Source organism: Schistocerca americana, chromosome 6 (assembly GCF_021461395.2).
Source record: "Schistocerca americana isolate TAMUIC-IGC-003095 chromosome 6, iqSchAmer2.1, whole genome shotgun sequence".
Classification (NCBI taxonomy): Eukaryota; Metazoa; Arthropoda; class Insecta; order Orthoptera; family Acrididae; genus Schistocerca; species Schistocerca americana.
In genome coordinates, this window is record NC_060124.1 from 450,991,263 (window position 1) to 451,014,937 (window position 23,675).

Here is a 23,675-nt window from a genome sequence, read left to right on the forward strand (position 1 = left end):
AAAGGAAAATAACTTACAGAAATGTTTAATACGGAACTGAATGTAGTATACCTTCAAGTTTTATTGACAAATCTTCATTTTGGCTACCTTTTCTAAAATGACAAATGTCCCATCTGTAATCAATTTCATGCCAAATCCTGCGAAGCAAGACTTGATCTGTGGTGGCATCTGCTTGTGTTATCTGTTGTCACAGCTCATCAGTGTTTCCCGGAAGTGGAGGAACATACACTGTCTTAAATATAACTCCACACATGGAAGTCCACTGGGATTAAGGCAGGTGATTGTGGTGGTCTGGATATTGTTCCATCACATCCAATCCAAGTCGGCACATTCCTATGGGGATATGCAACAAATTCACACAGATACTGTGGTGGTGTGCTATCTTGCTGGAAAATAAATTCTTTGCCCATATTCTGTTGTAATTAAGGCATTTTATAATATTCAAGCACATCCAGGTATGAAATACAAGTTACAGTTCACTTGGCAAAAAATAAAGGATCATAAATCTTGTTACAGCTTACAACACAAAAAATATTTTCCTTAGCCAAGTCCCATATATCTTTGCCCATTCAGTTTACCACAGCTGTTGAAGATGGCTTCATCACTGAACACAATTTTATTAAGAAAATCATCTTCAATCTGCATTTTGTTAAACATTTCTACACAAAACTCAGCTCTTTTTTCTTTGTCATTTTCTGTTAAAAACTTGCAACAGTTCCAGTTTGAAAGACAGACATCTCCTGTAATACCTGCCATATTGTGACATTAAGCACATTCAGTTCAAAGCTGGCACATGTCGCTCATTTATTCGGATTACAAATGTAAGAATGCCACACTACTTCAATTGCTGCATCAGATACTGTTGGCAGACCCTCACTCGGTGCCCTACGTGATACACAGCCAGTTTCAGTAAAACCATTGTACCAATTAACATCAGTTTGTCTTTGAATTAGGGCTTGTGATGTTATAAAACTCCATGTGACTGATCGAAAAACTCATTCATGCATGCCGCATGGTGGGACATCGGGAACTAACAGTGAAAGGCAGGAATAAAACTTGAAGATATACTGTATTAACAATTTCTGTAAGTTATTTATTTATTTTTAACAATTAAAGGCTACTTTTGTGTAATTAATTTATAAACACCCTGTATTATATACACTCAAACCATAACACACCTCTCTCAAAGTAAATATGTAGGAAAGTTCTAGTAAAATGTAAATAATTTAGGAGTACTGGCGACTGCACATCGAATAGCCGAATTTTGAGTCATTGATGCATGGGTACTGGAGCCATTGGAGTGCAGCACACAATGAAGGCGATGTGGAGTTTGAGGATAGTGACATGGAGGGGGAGGGGACAGGGGTTAACAGAGATGATGCAGGTCTATTGATGATAAGATCTGGACTAAGGACCAAGGCACCCTATTCTCATTCCTCCACAACCTCAACATCCTCTCTCCCATCCACTTCATCTGGTTCTCCTCAACTCAATGTCCCATCTTCCTGGATATTGACTTTCACATCTCTGATGGCTCCACTACGCCTCTGTCTGTATTAAACCACCAACAGTAAATACATTTTGACAGCTGGAATCACTTCCACACCAAAAAATCACTCCCATACAGCCCGGCCACACATGGACACACACCTGTAGTGATGCAAAATCCCTTGCCCAGTATGTTAAAGGCCTGTCGATGACCTTTACTGACAAGCACTACCAACCAAGTGTACTCCATAAACAGATTTCCCATGCCAAATTCTCACACACCCCCAGTCCTCCCACCACCCCAGAGAATCAATTACAAAGGACTGCCCCCCCCTCCCCCCCAATCACCCATTATCACCCTGGACTGGAACAGCTGAAACATGTCCTTCACTGGGTGTTTGATTATCTAACATCATGCACAGAAATGAGGGACATCCTAAGCAAGATCCACCACAGGTCATCTAAAGTGGAATTCCATCGCCCACCCAACATACATAATATCCTGGTCCATCCCTATCCTATTCCCACTCCCAACCCATTGCCACAGGGATCGTATCCTCTTGGAAGACTGATGTACAAGACTCGTCCAATCCACCCACCCAGCACTTTCTGCTGCAGTCCTGTCATAGGCGTATCCTGTCCAGTCCCATCAGATGTGGGGCTTCCTGCGAAACAGGCAAGTCATACACCAACTTTTCTGCAATCACTGCACAGCTATTTACATTGATATGACAACCAACAAGCTGTCCACCAGAATGAATGGCCACTGCCAAACTGTGGCCAAGAACAAAGCAACACAATATGCTTGATTTCAATGGCTGAACCCTTGCCATTGGGATTGTCCCTTCCATCACCAACTAGTCTTTCTGAACTGTGCAGATGTGAGTAACTTACAACACAACCTTTGCTCTCATAATCCTGCTGGCCTCAATCACCCACTGACCCCACACCCATTGTGCGCAATACAGCTCTGGCCCTGGTATCCTTGCATCACATGCCTAGCCTGTGCACCAGCCACCCCCTCCCTCCCCCATTACTAGCCAGCAAACCAGCTCCCTCCTTCCAAGCTGCTAGCTTGAACCCCTCTTTCTGCCTCCCACAGATTGACTGAAAGCATGCAGACTGTTGAATTAAGAAACTCAAGGAGTATAAACAAAGAAACAACATCTTCAGAACGGAAAATAATCACTACATGTAGGTGTATCAGAGGGACAGAAATTTGGCCTTCTGTTGTTCTTGTTATATGTAAATGATCTGCAACCATATATATCAAAGAAGCACAAATAGTTCTCTCTGCCGACAGTGCAAGTATTATAATCATACTTTATGGACGAACTTTTGCCACTTGCATGTAAATAATTTTTTTTAAAATAAATGATTGTTTCTTATCAAATGGGCTGTCACTGAACTTAGTTAAAACACAATAAATGCAATTATCTGCTCTACAAAGTCTTGCCACAAAATTACAAATGATACCTCAGTTTAAATAAATAAATGAATCACAATATCCTAAATTCTTGGGTGTTTATATTCAAAAAGACCCCAACTGGAAGTAACACCCACAGATCTTTTGAAACATGTAAGTTCTGCAGTATTTGCATTACATATACTGTAATATCAGATTTTGCAGATGAAAATGTCAAAAAGTAGACTTAGTATTCCTATCTTCATTCACTGATGACTTATGGCTTCATATTGTGGGGTAACTCGTCATCAAGGAAGAAAGTGATGCACAGAAGTGTGCAGTAAGGATGATATGCGAGATCCACTGTAGAACCTCTTGTAAACAACTCTTTAAACAGTTGGGCATAATAACAGCAGCATGAGAGTAAATTTACTCCTATATGAAATTTATAGTCAACAATAACAAACCACAGTTCAGAAATGACAGTAACATTCACAAATATAATAAAATACGAAGAAATGGCTTACACTTTTCTTTACTCAGTCTTAGAATGGCGCAGATAATAGTGAGCTAATTAAGTTAGATTCAAAGAAAAACTGAAAACATACATGCTTGACAATTCCTTCTGCACAGAAAAATTTCTGATGGGTTAAGTAAAACCATACAATTGCAAGTATGACTAACATTGAGGGTTCTATACACTTGCATGTTGTTCGAACCTACTGTAACAAATCTAACAGTTTGCCACAGAATTGCTTCCATGTCTTTGTTTAATCTGACCTGATGCAGATTGCAAACACTCTAACAGTATTCAAAAATAGGTCACACTAGCATTCCATATGTGGTCTCTCCTTTACCACACTTTCCTAAAATTCTCCTAATAAACCAAAGTCAACCATTCACCTTCCCTGTCACGATATTTACATACTCGTTCCAGTTCATATCGCTTTGTAATATGATGGCAAGGTATTTAAATGACATGATTGTGTCAAGCAGGACACTACTAACGCTGTGTCCAAACATTTTTCTACATTTAGAGCTAGATTCTGTTCATCACACCAACTAGAAATTTTGTCTGTCATCTTGTATCCACATACAATTGCTCAAGCTGGACACCTTCCTGTACACCACAGCATCATCAGTGAACTGCAGATTGCTGCCCACCCTGTCTGCCACACCTTTAATACACCGGGTGGTTATAATTAAACTTCCCTATTTAACACATTATAGCATGGAAACTAGTTACCGTACAATTACCAAACTTGGTAGCATTAATGTCAAGGACATTGGGAAGAGAAATAATGCAGAATCAATTCAGTTGAAACACTTCCAATGTGTAGCTATGGTACATCATACCATTACATACTGGTACCATTACTGCTATAAAAGGGGCTCAATATGGTGCCCATCAGTGTCCAGAAGAGACTGAAAGCACAGGATTGCATTCTGCACAGCAGAACGAAGCCTGTCCATAGGTATGCTGACTACCTCTCTTGATATGCTGCACTTCAGATCAGCATGTGTTAATGTTCCCTGGTAAACCCTGTCCTTCAGGTAGCTCCACAACCAGAAATCACAGGGAGTGGGATCAGATGATTGTGCTGGCTAAGCATTTGGAAATGCTCTGCTGATAGTTTGTTTCCAAATGTGTTTTGGAGAAGCAGGTGAACTTCACGAGTGATACACAGTGAGCCCCATCTTGCATGAAAACTGTTGAGTTCAGTGCATCCCTCTCCTGTAGGGCAGGTATGACGTACTGGCGAAGCATGTTGCAGTAACGCTGGCCAGTTGAACTGCATGTCTTTGGTCCTTGAGCACCAACCTGTTCACGAAAGAATGGGCCAGTGATGAATGTAACTGTGAAGCCAAACCATACGGTAACACGATTGCCATACAGAGGAACTTCATGCACAGTGACTGGACTGAAGATTACCACACTTGGCAGTTCTGTGTGTTCAACTCACCCATCAGAGAAAAATGAGCCTAATCTGCTCTTAGAATGGTCCAGGGCCAGTACTCATCAACTTCAGTCCTTGCGAGAAAGTGGAGAGTGAAGTCAACAGGTCGCTGTGTGTCCTGTTGTGCAAGCTGCTATACAAGATGGATCTTGTATGGATACCATTTGAGAATAGTTTGAAGCATCTTCCGTACAGTGGACCACGGGGTCTGGAACTGTTGTGACACAGCACATGCACTGCCTGACGATTGGGAATTGCACGCAGCATTATGTGCAATTTCGTCAACCAGAGGTGGCCTCTTCCCGGAATGATGCCTAGTTCTTCAGTTGATTTGAACTACTTCATACTTCACCATGCTCCACACAGGAGGTGGGAAAAGAGGACCCTACTGTAATCCTTTCAGCCGGCGATATTCTCGAAGTACAGCTGCAGCATTACCATTGCTTTCATTATACAGCTTCACCAATAATGCCCTGCTCCTTTTTTCCAAGCTCATGTTGACACAACAACAAATGCACTGCAACTGGGATCAGGTGTGTGAGACTATGAATCACGATGACTGATCACGGCACCTGGTGTCCATTGTTGGAGCTGGATGGCGGTGCTGAAATGCATGGAAATCGTGCACCCCATACTCTTGACATTAATGCTACCAAGTTTGGTATTTATACAGTAATTAGTTTCCATCAGATAGGGAAAGTTTAATTATAACCACCTGGTATATAGAAAATAATAGCTGTCTTGTTGCACGTCCCTGGGGCACTCCAATGATACCCTAGTCTCTGATGAACTCTCCATTGAGGACAACATTCTGGGTTCTATTATTTGAGAACTGTTTGAGCCCCTCAAATTTCTGGGAGCGGCATTCCTTATGCTCATACCTTGGTTAAGTCTGTAGCGGAGTACCATGCCAAATGCTTCTTGGAAATCTAGAAGTACGGAATGTGCCTGTTGCTGCCCCCCCCCCCCCCCCCCCGCCCCCGCCATCCTCATCCACAGTTCGCATTACACCATGTGAGAAAAGAGCAAACTGTTTTACATGAGCGATGTTTTATACATCTGCGCTGATACGAGGACATACACATTACGGTCTCTAGGAAATTTATTACATTCAAATGCAGAATATGTTTTAGAATTCTGCAGCAACTGATGTAAAGGACACTGGTCTGTAATTTTGCAGTTCCATTCTTTTACCCTTCTTATATACAGGAGTCACCTGCACTCTTTTTCCAGTTGCGCAGGACTTCGCACTGGCAAGAGATTTGTGATAAATGCAAGCTAAGTAAAGGGCCAAAGCTGTAGAGTATTACCTATAAAACCGAACTGGGATTCCATCCGGACCAGGCAACTTGTTTGTTTTCAACATTTTCAGTTGTTTCTTTGCACCAGGGATGCCAATTACTGTGTCGTCCATATGGGACTGTGTGATGGTCAAATGGTGGTATGCTTGTATGATTCACCTGTGTGAATGATTTCTTGAACGTGTTAATTTAAAATTTTGGCTTTTGTTTTAATTTCCTAATAGTATATAGCCCCCCCCCATGAACCATGGACCTTGCCGTTGGTGGGGAGGCTTGCGTGCCTCAGCGATACAGATAGCCGTACCGTAGGTGCAACCACAACGGAGGGGTATCTGTTGAGAGGCCAGACAAACGTGTGGTTCCTGAAGAGGGGCAGCAGCCTTTTCAGTAGTTGCAAGGGCAACAGTCTGGATGATTGACTGATCTGGCCTTGTAACAATAACCAAAACGGCCTTGCTGTGCTGGTACTGCGAACGGCTGAAAGCAAGGGGAAACTACAGCCGTAATTTTTCCCGAGGGCATGCAGCTTTACTGTATGATTACATGATGATGGCGTCCTCTTGGGTAAAATATTCCGGAGGTAAAATAGTCCCCCATTCGGATCTCCGGGCGGGGACTACTCAAGAGGATGTCGTTATCAGGAGAAAGAAAACTGGCGTTCTACGGATCGGAGCGTGGAATGTCAGATCCCTTAATCGGGCAGGTAGGTTAGAAAATTTAAAAAGGGAAATGGATAGGTTGAAGTTAGATATAGTGGGAATTGGTGAAGTTCGGTGGCAGGAGGAACAAGACTTCTGGTCAGGTGAATACAGGGTTATAAACACAAAATCAAATAGGGGTAATGCAGGAGTAGGTTTAATAATGAATAGGAAAATAGGAATGCGGGTAAGCTACTACAAACAGCATTGTGAACGCATTATTGTGGCTAAGATAGATACGAAGCCCACGCCTACTACAGTAGTACAAGTTTATATGCCAACTAGCTTTGCAGATGACGAAGAAATTGAAGAAATGTATGATGAAATAAAAGAAATTATTCAGATTGTGAAGGGAGACGAAAATTTAATAGTCATGGGTGACTGGAATTCGAGTGTAGGAAAAGGGAGAGAAGGAAACATAGTAGGTGAATATGGATTGGGGGACAGAAATGAAAGAGGAAGCCGCCTGGTCGAATTTTGCACAGAGCACAACATAATCATAACTAACACTTGGTTTAAGAATCATGAAAGAAGGTTGTATACATGGAAGAACCCTGGAGATACTAAAAGGTATCAGATAGATTATATAATGGTAAGACAGAGATTTAGGAACCAGGTTTTAAATTGTAAGACATTTCCAGGGGCAGATGTGGACTCTGACCACAATCTATTGGTTATGACCTGTAGATTAAAACTGAAGAAACTGCAAAAAGGTGGGAATTTAAGGAGATGGGACCTAGATAAACTAAAAGAACCAGAGGTTGTACAGAGTTTCAGGGAGAGCATAAGGGAACAGTTGACAGGAATGGGGGAAAGAAATACAGTAGAAGAAGAATGGGTAGCTTTGAGGGATGAAGTAGTGAAGGCAGCAGAGGATCAAGTAGGTAAAAAGACGAGGGCTAGTAGAAATCCTTGGGTAACAGAAGAAATATTGAATTTAATTGATGAAAGGAGAAAATATAAAAATGCAGTAAGTGAAACAGGCAAAAAGGAATACAAACGTCTCAAAAATGAGATTGACAGGAAGTGCAAAATGGCTAAGCAGGGATGGCTAGAGGACAAATGTAAGGATGTAGAGGCCTATCTCACTAGGGGTAAGATAGATACCGCCTACAGGAAAATTAAAGAGACCTTTGGAGATAAGAGAACGACTTGTATGAATATCAAGAGCTCAGATGGAAACCCAGTTCTAAGCAAAGAAGGGAAAGCAGAAAGGTGGAAGGAGTATATAGAGGGTCTATACAAGGGCGATGTACTTGAGGACAATATTATGGAAATGGAAGAGGATGTAGATGAAGATGAAATGGGGGATATGATACTGCGTGAAGAGTTTGACAGAGCACTGAAAGACCTGAGTCGAAACAAGGCCCCCGGAGTAGACAATATTCCATTGGAACTACTGACGGCCGTGGGAGAGCCAGTCCTGACAAAACTCTACCATCTGGTGAGCAAGATGTATGAAACAGGCGAAATACCCTCAGACTTCAAGAAGAATATAATAATTCCAATCCCAAAGAAAGCAGGTGTTGACAGATGTGAAAATTACCGAACTATCAGCTTAATAAGTCACAGCTGCAAAATACTAACACGAATTCTTTACAGACGAATGGAAAAACTAGTAGAAGCCAACCTCGGGGAAGATCAGTTTGGATTCCGTAGAAACACTGGAACACGTGAGGCAATACTGACCTTACGACTTATCTTAGAAGAAGGAAAGGCAAACCTACGTTTCTAGCATTTGTAGACTTAGAGAAAGCTTTTGACAATGTTGACTGGAATACTCTCTTTCAAATTCTAAAGGTGGCAGGGGTAAAATACAGGGAGCGAAAGGCTATTTACAATTTGTACAGAAACCAGATGGCAGTTATAAGAGTCGAGGGACATGAAAGGGAAGCAGTGGTTGGGAAGGGAGTAAGACAGAGTTGTAGCCTCTCCCCGATGTTGTTCAATCTGTATATTGAGCAAGCAGTAAAGGAAACAAAAGAAAAATTCGGAGTAGGTATTAAAATTCATGGAGAAGAAATAAAAACTTTGAGGTTCGCCGATGACATTGTAATTCTGTCAGAGACAGCAAAGGACTTGGAAGAGCAGTTGAATGGAATGGACAGTGTCTTGAAAGGAGGATATAAGATGAACATCAACAAAAGCAAAACAAGGATAATGGAATGTAGTCTAATTAAGTCGGGTGATGCTGAGGGAATTAGATTAGGAAATGAGGCACTTAAAGTAGTAAAGGAGTTTTGCTATTTGGGGAGCAAAATAACTGATGATGGTCGAAGTAGAGAGGATATAAAATGTAGGCTGGCAATGGCAAGGAAAGCGTTTCTGAAGAAGAGAAATTTGTTAACATCCAGTATAGATTTAAGTGTCAGGAAGTCATTTCTGAAAGTATTCGTATGGAGTGTAGCCATGTATGGAAGTGAAACATGGACGATAAATAGTTTGGACAAGAAGAGAATAGAAGCTTTCGAAATGTGGTGCTACAGAAGAATGCTGAAGATTAGATGGGTAGATCACATAACTAATGAGGAAGTATTGAATAGGATTGGGGAGAAGAGAAGTTTGTGGCACAACTTGACCAGAAGAAGGGATCGGTTGGTAGGACATGTTCTGAGGCATCAAGGGATCACCAATTTAGTATTGGAGGGCAGCGTGGAGGGTAAAAATCGTAGAGGGAGACCAAGAGATGAATATACTAAGCAGATTCAGAAGGATGTAGGTTGCAGTAGGTACTGGGAGATGAAGAAGCTTGCACAGGATAGAGTAGCATGGAGAGCTGCATCAAACCAGTCTCAGGACTGAAGACCACAACAACAACAACAACAACAATAGTATATAGAGGGACTATACAAGGGCGATGTACTTGAGGGCAATGTTATAGAAAGGGAAGAGAATGTAGATGAAGATGAAATGGCAGATACGATACTGCGTGAAGAGTTTGACAGAGCACTGAAAGACCTAAGCCGAAACAAGGCCCCAGGAGTAGACAACATTCCATTAGAACTACTGACGGCCTTGGGAGAGCCAGTCCTAACAAAACTCTACCATCTGGTGAGCAAAATGTATGAGACAGCCGAAATACCCACAGACTTCAAGGAGAATATAATAATTCCAATCCCAAAGAAAGCAGGCGTTGACAGATGTGAAAATTACCCAACTATCAGTTTAATAAGTCATGGCTGCAAAATACTAACGCGAATTCTTTACAGACGAATGGAAAAACTGGTAGAAGCTGACCTCGGGGTAGATCAGTTTGGATTCCGTAGAAATATGGGAACACGTGAGGCAATACTGACCCTACGACTTATCATAGAGGCTAGACTAAGAAAAGGCAAACCTATGTTTCTAGCATTTGTAGACTTGGAGAAAGCTTTTGATAATGTTGACTGGAATACTCTCTTTCAAATTCTGAAGGTGGCAGGGGTAAAATACAGGGAGCGAATGGCTATTTACAATTTGCACAGAAACCAGATGGCAGTTATAAGAGTCGAGGGACATGAAAGGGAAGCAGTGGTTGGGAAGGGAGTGAGACAGGGTTGTAGCCTCTCCACGATGTTATTCAATCTGTATATTGAGCAAGCAGTAAAGGAAACAAAAGAAAAATTCGGAGTGGGTATTAAAATCCATGGAGAAGAAATAAAAACTTTGAGGTTCGCCGATGACATTGTAATTCTTTCAGAGACAGCAAAGGACTTGGAAGAGCAGTTGAACGGAATGGACAGTGTCTTGAAAGGAGGATGTAAGATGAACATCAACAAAAGCAAAACGAGGATCATGGAATGTAGTCGAATTAAGTCGGGTGTTGCTGAGCGAATAAGATTAGCAAATGCGACACTTAAAGTAGTAAAGGAGTTTTGCTATTTGGGGAGCAAAATAACTGATGATGGACGAAGTAGAGAGGATATAAAATGTAGACTGGCAATGGCAAGGAAAGCGTTTCTGAAGAAGAGAAATTTGCTAACAGATTTAAGTGTCAGGAAGTCGTTTCTGAAAGTATTTGTATGGAGTGTAGCCATGTATGGAAGTGAAACATGGACAATAAACAGTTTGGTCAAGAAGAGAATAGAAGCTTTGGAAATGTGGTGCTACAGAAGAATGCTGAAGATTAGATGGGTAGATCACAAAACTAATGAGGAGGTATTGAATAGGATAGGGGAGAAGAGGAGTTTGTGGTACAACTTGACTAGAAGAAGGGATCTGTTGGTAGGACACGTTTTGAGGCATCAAGGGATCACCAATTTAGTATTGGAGGGCAGCGTGCCGGGTAAAAATCATAGAAGGAGACCAAGAGATGAATACACTAAGCAGATTCAGAAGTATGTAGGCTGCAGTACATACTGGGAGATGAAGAAGCTTGCACAGGATAGAGTAGCATGGAGAGCTGCATCAAACCAGTCTCAGGACTGAAGACCACAACAACAACAACAACAACAACAACAAATAGCAACACCAGACTGGTCAATGAGTAACTAGATGGGAACCTTAGATCCGCTAAACGATTTACATAGGTCCGGAATTTTCATGGCTTCACGGCCAGATCTTTCGCTAAGGTATGACGGTGGTATGGCAGGCTTCGCGCGTAGATCTTTCCACATACACACAAATCTCTACCAACTTTTCCCTGTCATTTGGGTGTTTTCTTTTGAACCACGAGTGAAAAAGCCTTTGCTTTCTCAGCATTTTCCAAATTACCTTGCTAAACCATGGTGGGTCTCTTCTGTCCTTAATCTAATTAGCAGGCATGTACTTGTCCAGAGAACAGATTTCCAATCGGTTTAAATTGTGCCCGTGATTCCTCTGTGCCCCTCATACTGTAACTAAATGATTGCAATTCATTGCCTAAGTGAGATGCTAACAATTAATTATCTGCTGTTTCTAGTAGAAATACTCTCCTAGCCTTCGTGACTGATTTATTAACTTTCATAACCATAGTTCAATGATATGATCACTAATCTCCGTCTCTGTACTGAAGCTGTTGATAAAATCCAGCCTGTTTGTAGCTACAAGGTGTAAGATATTTCCATTGTGTGTGGGGTGCCAAACTAGCCACTCAAGACAGATTTTGGAAAACATGTCAAAACGTACTTCGCAAGACTGCCTGCCTGCTCCCCCTGCAATGAATCCCTGGACATCCCAGTCTATACTCATTAGGTTAAAATCGCCTCCAACTAGTACTGAATGACCTGGGAATTTACACAGTACTGACTGTAGATTTTCTTTGAATGGCCCTTAGAACTGTCACAGCAGAGTCGAATGGCCAGTAAAAAGTTCAACGATTAACTTGGTTTCACCTACGCCTGTTATGAATGCCGGGGTAACTTCACTGTCACACTCAGTTTTAACCTCCATTGGTGACAATATTTTTGTTAACTGCATTGGACACTCCCCCTCCTATGACATCTAATTGGTCTTTCTGATAAACATTCCAGGACTCACTAAATATCTCAGAGCTTTCTACTTTGGGTTTTAACTAGCTCTTAGTCCCAAGAATAATTCAAACATGAGAACTTTCCTGGAGGGCAGTAAACTTGGGAACTTCATTACAAATACTTCAACAACTTACTGATCAAATTTTGATAGTTGAAATGTCTTTACTCTGAACATGATCTGATTTCCCTGTCTGCGTATAAAATGGTGAGTGTTCATCAGAGTACCTCAAACTACTGCCTAGCCTGAAAAACCACGTGTGTAATCCACAAGTACTCAGCAACCAGAGCAGCTGCTTCCTCTGTGTAGTGCACCCCTGACCTGAGAAGGGCAGTCTTATAATTCCCCATCTGATAACGCAAGTCTAGAAGGTTGCGTTATGACCGTCAGAGTTGACAAAGCCTTTGTTTGAGACCCTCCACTCGGCTCCATACTGAAGGACCCCAATCAGCTCTGCGAACAATGCTGTAAATTGCAAGCTCTGCTTGCATCCCACACGTGACGTCAGCAGCTGTCACCACCTACATCTACGAACTGACAGTAGCCTCAGAACCCATGTGACATGAGTCATTGGTGCCAATGTGAGCCAGAACTTACAGATGACTGCATCCCACATAGCCAAAGGCAAGGCCGCTTCCACATATTGGATGAGACCCCTGGTAGACAAATCGAGTGCACATTAGCTTTCCTTTTAGCCATGGACACTCTCTTCTGAAGGGGCTCCAATGTGCCTACCATTGGAACTCCCGATAACTGGTGAGCCCCTGCCCACCTGTGCCTGCTCAGATCCTGCTTAAGTAATGGCCACCTGTTCACTTATAGGGCAAACAGGTAAAGCCAGACACCCATCCTCCACATTGGCCCTCCACCTCAAGTGACACAAATGTGTTAGCACCCAGCACCTACTACCCACCATTCACCCTGCTGTGGGGGCAGATCCACTGCACTAGGTACAGCAGAAGGTGCCTCAGCAGCAAAGTCCAAAGCTACCAAAGTTTTCAGTCCTATTTATGTGTCAGCCAATGACTCAATGCCTTTACTGTTCTGTGAGTTGTAACCTTAACTTCTAAATTAAATACAGAGAGTATCTGATATAGACAAAAAGAAACAATGAACAGGATGTATTCTACTTTCGTTTGCAACCTAAGCTTTGTCTCAGGAATGATCCCTGGTTGTGAAGACTTCCATAATACTATATAGTTAATACTTTACTCTTTGCAAGGTACACATTAAGATGAGACCCTTTTTACCATACAAAATAGTGGCTGAAACATTTCTGGCAGACTTTCATCTTTCATGAGATGGGGCCAAGAGTTTCCAGCCACTGCTTGTGATTGGTGCTTTGTTTTTGACATGTACAGTAAACCTACAATGCACTTACCAGTAACAAATCGAGGCCTGAAATTAGTTTGGTTCTTTTCAGATAGATTCAGCAATCTCTGAAAAACCTTGACTTTGCGAAGTTTCTTTTATTATATCCTCTGTGCCAATTATTTCTTGTCTGTTACAGAAATTATTTCTGTGTTGATGAGTCATCCTGCAGCGAGGATCCTGAGTGTAACTTCTCTGCTCAATCCATTAATACTCTCATACCTTCCAACCTTCACCTCTCATTTTTCTGATGTAATAACTTCATTTGTGAAGGTGCTGCCACCTCCCCCCCCCCTCCCCCCACAGGTTGCAAGTATTTGAAAAAGTCATATTTCCAATATGACACTTTTCAAATACTTGTGAGCTGTGGGGCACGACCTTCAGAAAATATTAAAGTTTTGTGTATGGCTGGAGCAGCTCCATAGAACAACTGTATGAGAGTATTTCTGAAAATATATTGAGATTTACCTAGCCAAGCCAAACGTGCCACCATAATATTTCAGTGGACAAAACTGTTATTGGTAAAATGAATCAGAAGTGTGAAATTTAATAAGGAGTGCCTGTCCCTTAACATAAGATGTTCATTTGCACTGATCAAGATAAGATACTTGTTGTGAATAAGGGATCATTTACCAACAGCTCTTGGCATTTGAAGCCCCCCCCCCCCCCTCTCTCTCTCTCTCTCTGGCCCAGCCCCCCTCCAGAGGAAATTTTGTTTCTGAAAGCTTGGTGTGTGTATGTAGATGGAGGGGGGGGGGGCAGAGCTACATTTTTATTTTGGAGTGTTGTGTCATTATTCTATTTCTAAAATTATTCACTGCTTTACTTGCAGAGCATCTGAAGGAAAAACAGTGGAAGTGCCATACCGAGGAGATGTGGAGTCAACGGTCTTAGACATACTGGGTGGTTTGCGTTCTGCTTGTACCTACACAGGTGCTGCTAAACTAAAGGAATTGCCTCGTCGAGCAACTTTTATTCGTTGCACACAGCAAGTAAATCAAGTGTATGATGGTGTAACTAAGGGTGACTAATGTTCCTGAAAATTAGGTCTAAATTTTCATTCCATTGACAAACAATTTGTGCCTTTGCTTCTTTGTATGACACTGCTTGTGAAGCACCCTTCACTAAAACAATGAGGGAGACAGAGACCACCTCTCATTTGTCTCCCATAATCACTTGAACTAAGCACAATTTGCTTAGCAATTATTTATCTTAGAAGAATAAAATTCTACAAATACTTACGTCTGCAGGATTTCTCTATGAAAAATATAGATATTGATTAACTTTAATTAATCAATTATGATGTCTCATCTAAACGTATTAAAATTTTATTCTTGTTAAAGATAGTCTGATGTAGAAACCAAAAAATACTTGAAAATTTTCAGTCGGTTAATACAATTTTGGTTGAATTATCATTGGTCTCCACTGCTTATCTTCCTCAATTAGACTCAACTCTGTTAATAATAATAATAATAATAATAGAGCTGTAAATTCTTAATTAGCAAAGTACATAAAGTACAGCTTCAAATGCCTCTTCAATCTGCATGGGGGGGGGGGGGGGGGCTCCATATCCAGGTGCAGGAACTATTCCATTTATTTTCTGTCACCCTTTTGCTGTGTTAATGTTAGGGCTGCAGTTCAGCAGGCAGATGGGGGTTGAGGGGGTGTGTCGAGTGGAGTGGGTAAATGTAAGTGTAAATCTGAAGTATACCCAATGGTGAAATGACAACTATTTTTGTGATGCACCTTTCATGTAGTAGACTACTTACAAATGAAGTATATTCAAAGATCTGACTAGTGTTTCAGTTTTTTATTTATTTGTGGAGGAAGTCCTTGCGGTATAACAACTCAAGACAATAAAGGACAGTTTACAACATTTCAACTCAGCTCAGAACCATCACTTGTATGAGAGCTTACAGACACTAATCTATTTGCCATTTGTGACAGTGTTTATCTGTAGGCAGATTTGCTTAAGCCTTATTATTGTAATATTCCTTCTGCACTATTTATTCTCCAAATACCTTTGGGCAAAAAAAAGGAAAAAAGAAATTAATGTAAGATATTGCTCTTTTTCATTGTTATTGAACCTGAGTACACGTACCATTCTTCGAGGATTTTAGTGTACATTAAACTTCCAAATATGTCTTATTTCTTGTCAAGAGTCTCAAAATTTGTGTCTTACATAGCAACTCTGTAAGTACCTTTTATAAATGATCTACTGTTTCCAACATGCAGATTGTAGGTTCTGCACATTGTGATTGATGCTTCATTACCAGTATAAATAAGCATAATATATGGCAGACATTATCAATGTTTTTAAATTACGCTCCTTATGCATAATAATACTTAAAAATCTAGTCAATACTACTAAATCCCACCTGTCTTTCTCTTCGCATTTGCCCATACTTGATCAAATATTACAAGTTCACCACCTGACTTATTGCAAATACAAATGCTCTTCTCTCAAACTGTTAGTGTTCTCCCTTCATTCAGTAGCACATTGTTTGAATGATGATACAGTTTGCCAGCTTTTGCATTTGAATTTTACGGGTTAATAGTTGAATGCTGTAAGATGACCCAGAAAAAATACAAACATAGGTGTTTCATTTGTCAAATTAGAATGCTGAGCTTGTCCAAATGAAAGATTAATCTTTTGTACATAAGCGCTTCACTAATTATTTGGTAAAAGTTTCATATTGGACACCCCCCTTCCCCCCAAAGCGCATTTCAGTAGGACACAAATATTAATATTAGGCTTTATTACAGGACAATTTGTTACCACAACCAGATTTTACTGATTTCACATTCACTGGCTTTGCCAACTCACAACCAAATTATCAACTTCCAACCTAACCTACACCGCATGCTAAATTACACATCAGTCTGTCTGTGTGTTTTTTTTTCCGGGGGTGGGGGGTGAGTTCCAATAATAAATTTTGGCCGATTATTTGCTTCTTGGCTTGTTTTATATCTAACCGTGCTGACAGTTCCCTTACAAGTATACAGACACAATGCACAACATTAGTGGATAGGACCCAATATAAAATGTACAACTTTCACAATACTGCCCAAGTTGGTGTGCCTCAATGGTACAGAAGATAGGTGCAGGTATTTTTTGTGTCAACTTCATCAAACACCCATACAAGGGCAACAAGAAGTGTTTAAAAATTTTCCATGCATATAAAAAGAATTAAAAACAAAATAGAATGTTCTTGTATTTCCAAAGAAATAAAGCAACCCTGCAGCAGCATATTAAACAATTTTGAATAGGTATATTTCAGATAGCAAGACCATACTTTATATCACTGGCTGCCAATAGCACGCTGTCAATAACATTGTATCAACTTATAGCTGAAAAGACAGTTATATTTAATTACCTGTGAGTTGATTATCTGTTTCAAAAATGTTGTCATGTTTTTGATTATCAGTAATGTGACTTGTAGTAAAACTAATAAAAACACCCTGCACATTTGCTGTTGTCAAATATGTAATGTATCTTCAAAATTATAAGTTATGTTTTGACACTTCTTAAAATTTGTATAGTTTTGTGATTTTATTTATACTTAATGTAAAAAAAAATGTGATCCTGTCAAAGCTTGTAATTGATATAATAGGGATTCTAAAGTTAAAATTATTTTGAAGAGAGCACACTTTAGTTCATGATGTATGTTTACTGCGCATCTGGACATTAAAACATACTATGCTCAAATATATTAAACGAAATAATACTTAGTTTCCATGTTACCAAAATGCAAGATATAGTATTAAGATCAAAAAGGCTGTGATTTAAACGCACTATTATACAAGAGGAATCACATATAAACAACTGTATTTTGCAATTAACTTTTATTGTTTATAAATATTTATATGCCTAAAATTTATTGTTGCTTAATAGAAAATTTTATTTTGAATAAACCTGTTGATTTTAACTGTGTACTCATTTTCAAAAATCCTTTATGCACCAACCTATCGTCTCCTCTCTCTTAAGTACATTAGAAATACACTTCTAGATTCCACTACGATTTATCAGTAATGGCAGATTAGCTTTCAAAACAGAAGTACACGTCGTGCTAGCGAAAATTAATCTGAGATCCGGTAGCAAGAATTCGAAGCGTTACTCGGACCGAAATTCGGAGACTCAATAAATTGCAACAACTCAGCTGATTGCCATTTTTGGAACTACTGCCACCTGTTGGCGAAATGGGTGCCGTCACACGAAACAGTCCTTGGCCATCGGTTCGCGCTCAATTTTACCCATGATTCACCATTCAAAATATGTCTACCACATGCATTGTCTGTGGAACGATATTGCGTATTTCGGAACGAATTTTAGGAAATGCGAAAAATTAAAACTACGTCTGTCGTACCTGTAATTTTAAATTATTTTTAGAACTAATTTTAAATAAACTTACAATAATTTGAAAACATGTCCGTGTAAGTTATGACATTTCAAGTTGAGCAAAATTTGTCTGAGCTCACGTGCAGAGATTACGACGCAACAAAAACAAATTTAAAGGGAAAGCATCAAAATTTAAAGTGCTTGAAGAATGTAGTGCGAGTGCTTGGCGTTATAACAATTAAGACTAAATGACGACGTTGCCTCTAAAAACTACAGTTCTGACAATTTTTGTTGTTGTGCGAACTTTTTATTTTGACATTTCAATGGCATTGAATAAAATCAGAGAGAGGAGTGTTATTTTCGCGAATATCCCCCGATTTTCGTTGTGACAGTTTGATAAAAGATATAGGAAGAGACAGTAACCTTGATTACATTTCAAGGTTAGAGTTGTATTTGGTATTTTAAATATCTAGCAGCTGTGTTGCTGTATTTTGTTCTAGATATCAAATGATGACCTACATTTGCAGATGCTGCCTACCAAGTTCCTTATGACATGTTTGATGACTCCAACTTATGTGAGTGATAAGGCTGTTGAGTATAAGAAGGTTTCTAAAATAAAAGTACTTATTAAGTGTTTAAGACTTACGTGTTAAAGAACTTGGTCATTAATTTTAACTGGATATTTGCAGTTGACATGAATTGTTCTTTGGCCTTGACTTCGTTTTTAATTTGCTGGCCAATTCACCTCAGTTTATTAACTTTGCCTTTTTAAACATTGCAACTAATCAAAAGAACCCCTTCCTAAGTAGGTAAAAATTTAATTAAACCATTTTAAGCGGAAAATAATAGGAGCCTTTGTTCCAGTATCATCCACAATTTATAACAGAATTGCTTAATTATTCCACAAAAAGATGTTGTTTTTACTGCAGTGAATGAAATAATAATGCACCACAGTAACTTGGTGTTGATTTAAGCATATTTCTTATATCAGTGCTGAAAACTGGTTGTTGTAGTATATAAAATTTTTTATAATTTTCCTCTTGAAAGCTTTATTCCAGAGAAAATAAACGTTCCATTACCAGATGATAAGAATTATTGCTAAACCTTTATAATTTCAGGGTGTGAAGATTGTGAGCATAGTAATACTGGTGAATGTAATCAACACGGACCACTTATTATTATTCCTGACTCATCCATTATTAGCAGAGCAAGACAGTCATTGCCATCAGCATTAGAGCTTAGGAGGAATCGTGATACAAAGCACGGTAAACAAAAAATTCATATGTTCTAATTTTCAAACTGTCCATATTCATAATTTTTTCTTTCTTTATTATTTTTTATTATTTAAATGCATTTTGTGAAGCCCATCTTAACTGATGTCACAATATCATTATTTTGGCAGAAAGAGTGAGTTTACAGATGAGATCTCTTTATCAGATGCTGCCTTAGCACATTTCTGCTTAGACATTTAGCTACTCCTGAAATATTGATTTACAGTGTGCCCACAAAAATCCTCATTTTTGTCGTAATCTGTGACAATTTGAAGAACACCATTGTAGTCTTTGTTCAATGACAAAGTAATGTGTGGTTTACTATATCACCTTTCATGCTAAATATTGCTTGTGGTGGAAAATTATGTTTCATTGATCTGTAACCTGTCAGATAAGATTACTTAATAAATGCCATCACATGTGGAAGATTATATGATTACACCTGTACAACTGAATGCCAAACTGGATTTTACCTTTTCTTTCATTGCATCTCCACCCCTATCAATAAAAATGCTATCATTTCTGAAAAACTTCAAAAATGCAGATGTTGTACTGCACTTCAGGTAGATTCTTCAGTTGTATTAATTGCACACAGTACACATACAATTCCACACATTTCAGTAGGATGAAAGGTATGAGCATGTGTGAAAACAAACTTCCTGGCATAAGATTTGTGTCTCCTGTATTGAAAATAACTACTGAACTTGCAATATAATCATTTTATCTAATTTGGCAGCCTTAAGGTTAGACAGTTAAATGTTTAAAGGAATTCACACTTTGTGGTTGATGAATTGTGTGCGCTAAACATAGTAGATGGTTTTACTTGAAATAGGGCACGAACTGATTTTGGGCGCTGATGACCCCGCTGTTTAGCGCCCGTAAACGTCAAACACACACACACACACACACACACACACACACACGAACTGATTCACATACCTTGTTGCAATTAAGTGTCTTAATATTTCAAAGCTTCCTGTTTTCTTCATTGCTACAAAAACTCTTACATTACCTTAAAAGGCCTCCCTTTTGTCACTGCCTTTGTTACTCTGTCATTCTATTCAATCATTCCCATACTTTCTCTTTCATCTACTTAACAATACAATCAATAGCACCACGGTAACAACCAAACCTTCATTGCTAGTTTCTCAGTTTGTTTACTACTGGTTTACCAAAAAAACATTGTTTAATGTTCACAATTTCAAACCCAAATTTGAATTTATTCATCATTTTGTATTTCATGTACTCTGTTCGTAAATAGATTATGCTTCTGGCTTTCATAATTAAAGCCAAATAATAATTATGAAACATTCCATCATTACTTGGAGGAACATGGATATGTTACAAAAACTTAAGCACCCTTAAGTTTTTTGCAGTTTGATAATGGTATAATGAACCACTTTATCATCTTGCAAATGTGTCCATATACAATTATGAAGTGACACTTAACTTCTGTAAAATTTATTTGGGTAATGTGACAGTACTTCCAAATCTAATTCAGATTATGTTAATTTGTAGCTACATCATGTCCAGTTTTAGTTTATCAGTTAGATGTGTCAATTATATATGTTGGCTTCATAGGTAGGGTCTTTTCATTTGTGGAATGAAAGTGCTGTATTATTGCTGTAGCATTTTCAGATTTAAGTATTGATTGTATTACATTTATTGGTCCATCTGTAGCGTGCAGTACAAGTTGTACAAGTGATTGTGATTTTTATTGGTCCTGTAAATAATGTTTTGTACAGATATGTACTTAGGGCACATCAGTCTACTTCTACATATTCGTCTATACCCTGCAAACTACTGGGAAGTGCATGGCAGGGAGTACATCCCATTATACCAGTTATTAGCGTTTCTTCCCATCCCATTCACACGTGGGACACAGGAAGAATAATTTCTTTAAATGCCTTTTTGTAGAATAGGTTGCATGAGTGGTTTGTAAGCAATTTGCTTTGTAGAGTGACTGCATTTCACCAATAAACCAAAGTTTACCACTACTTTACCTATGACTTGAGCCTACGTGACCATTCCATTTCATATTCCTACAAAGTGTTACACCCTAGTATTTGTATGAGGTGGCCAATTCCAGCTATGATTCATTGATATTATAGTCTTAGGATACCATGCTTTTTCGTTTTTTGGGGTGCACAGTTTTCTATTTCTGAATATTTGAAGCAAGTTGCCAATCTTTGCACCACTTTGAAATGTTATCGATGTTTTATAGAATATTTATGCAGCTCCTTTCAGGCAGTACTTCATTATAGATAGCTGCATCATCTGCAAAATGTCCGAGGTTACTATTAATATTATCTGCAGGCTCATTAATATACAACATAAACAGCAAGGGTCCCAACACATTTCCCTTCTACCCTGTCATATGATGACTCTCCATCCAAAATAATGGTCCTCCCTACCCAAAAAATACTCGATCCACTCAAAAACTTTGCTTGATACACCATATGATAGTACGTCTGACAAGAAGTGTAGATGTGGTACTGATTCAAATGCTTTTCAGAAATCAATAAATACTCCATATACCTGACTATCTTGATCCATAGCCTTCATTATGTCATGTGAGAAAAATGCCGGTTACACTTTGCTTGCTCAATGTTCTAGGAATCCATGCTACACTACATGACCAAAAGTATCCGGACACCCCAGAAACGTAAGTTTTTCATATTGGCTTCATTATGCTGCCACCTACTGCCAGGTACTCCATATCATGATCTCAGTAGTCATTAGACTTTGTGAGGGAGAGCAGAATAGGGCACTTTGCAGAACTTAAAGATTTTTAGTGTAGTCAGGTGATTGGGTGTTATTTGCGTCATACGTCTGTACGTGAGATTTCCACATTCCTAAACATCCCTAGGTCCACTGTTCCTGATGTGATAGTGAAATGTGGTACTGATGTGGAAATGTGAAGGGACACATACAGCACAAAAGTGTACAGCGCGACCTCGTCTGTTGATTGACAGAGACCGCTGACTGTTGAAGAGGACCGTTATGTGTAATAGGCAGACATCTATCCAGACCATCACACAGGAATTCCAAACTGCATCAGGATCCACTGCAAATACTATGAGAGTTAGGTGGGAGGTGAGAAAACTTGGATTTCATGGCCAAGCAGCTGTTCATAAGCCACACATCACATTGGTAAATGCCAAATGACGCCTTGCTTGGTGTAAGGAACGTAAGCATTGAATGATTGAACAGTGGAAAAATGTTGTGTGGAGTGACGAATCATGGCACACAATGTGGTGATCCGATGGCAGTGTTTGGGTATGGTGAATGCCTGGTGAACATCATCTGCCAGCTTATGTAGTGCCAACAGTAAAATTCGGAGGTCATGGTGTTATGGTGTGGTAATGTTTTTCATGGAGGGGGCTTGCACCCCTCGTTGTTTTGCATGGTATTATCACAGCACAGGCCTACATTGATGTTTTAAGCACATTCTTGCTCCCCACAGTTGGAGAGCAATTCGGGGATGGTGATTGCACCTTTCAAGACGATCGAGCACCTGTTCATAATGTACGGCCTGTAGCGGAGTGCTTACACAACTATAACATCCCTGTAATGGACTGGCCTGCACAGGGTCCTGACCTGAATCCTACAGAACACCTTTTGGATGTTTTGGAATGCCAACTTCATGCCAGGCCTCATCAACCAACATCAATACCTCTCCTCACTGCAGCGTTCCCTAAAGAATGGGCTGCCATTCGGCAAGAAACCTTCCAGCATTAGATTGAACGTTTGCCTGTGAGAGTGGAAACTGTCATCAAGGCTAAGGGTGAGCCAACACCATAGTGAATTCCATCATTACTGATGGAGGGCACCATGAACTTGTGCATCATTTTCAGCCAGATGTCCAGATCCTTTTGATAACATAGTGTAGTTAGCACAGGAGAGATCATTCTGTTCAAGATAGTGCATTGTGAAACTTCGTGGCTCATTGTGGATACGCATTATGTTTGAGCTCAGAATATGTTGTGAGATTCTATAACAATTCAGAGTCAAGCATAGTGGGCAGTAGTTTGGTTGGTTGCTTCTACTAACCTTGTAAAAGCATGTGACCTGTGCATTCTTCCACGTACTGGGTACAGTTTCGTGTTCGATGATCTACATTGGATTATAGTTAGAAGAGGAGCCAATTCAGCTGCAAATTCAGTATAAAATCTGTTAGGGACTCCATCGGGCCCAGGAGCTTTGTTCATTTGTCACAATTTCAGCTGTTACTGACAGCAACTGACATTAACACACATTTCACTTGTATTTTAATTGGTACAAGAATTAAATTGGCAATTTTTCTAGATTTTCCTTTGTAAAGGAACATTTGAAAATGGAGTTCAGCTTTTGCCAAATTTCAGTTCCTGTCTCATTCGCTAAGAGCATTTACATATGACCAGAATTTCTTTGTGTT

General features: G+C 39.6%; 2 protein-coding genes across 3 annotated transcripts in view; both read left to right on the forward strand.

Moving 5' to 3' along the window:
* Positions 1-17,577, forward strand: part of LOC124619475 (GMP reductase 1-like) — a 98,769-nt gene extending 81,192 nt beyond the window's left edge. For both annotated transcript variants that reach the window (XM_047145882.1, XM_047145883.1), the window contains one exon: positions 14,481-17,577. In XM_047145882.1, the coding sequence (XP_047001838.1) occupies positions 14,481-14,679 (199 nt within the window). In that variant the 3' untranslated portion in view covers positions 14,680-17,577. The remainder of the gene's footprint in view (positions 1-14,480) is intronic.
* Positions 17,578-18,074: 497 nt separating this feature from the next.
* Positions 18,075-23,675, forward strand: part of LOC124620199 (zinc finger protein PLAG1-like) — a 104,552-nt gene continuing 98,951 nt past the window's right edge. The window contains exons 1-3 of the mRNA XM_047146867.1: positions 18,075-18,427; positions 18,515-18,562; positions 19,106-19,252. Of these exons, the coding sequence (XP_047002823.1) occupies positions 18,541-18,562; positions 19,106-19,252 (169 nt within the window). The 5' untranslated portion in view covers positions 18,075-18,427; positions 18,515-18,540. The remainder of the gene's footprint in view (positions 18,428-18,514; positions 18,563-19,105; positions 19,253-23,675) is intronic.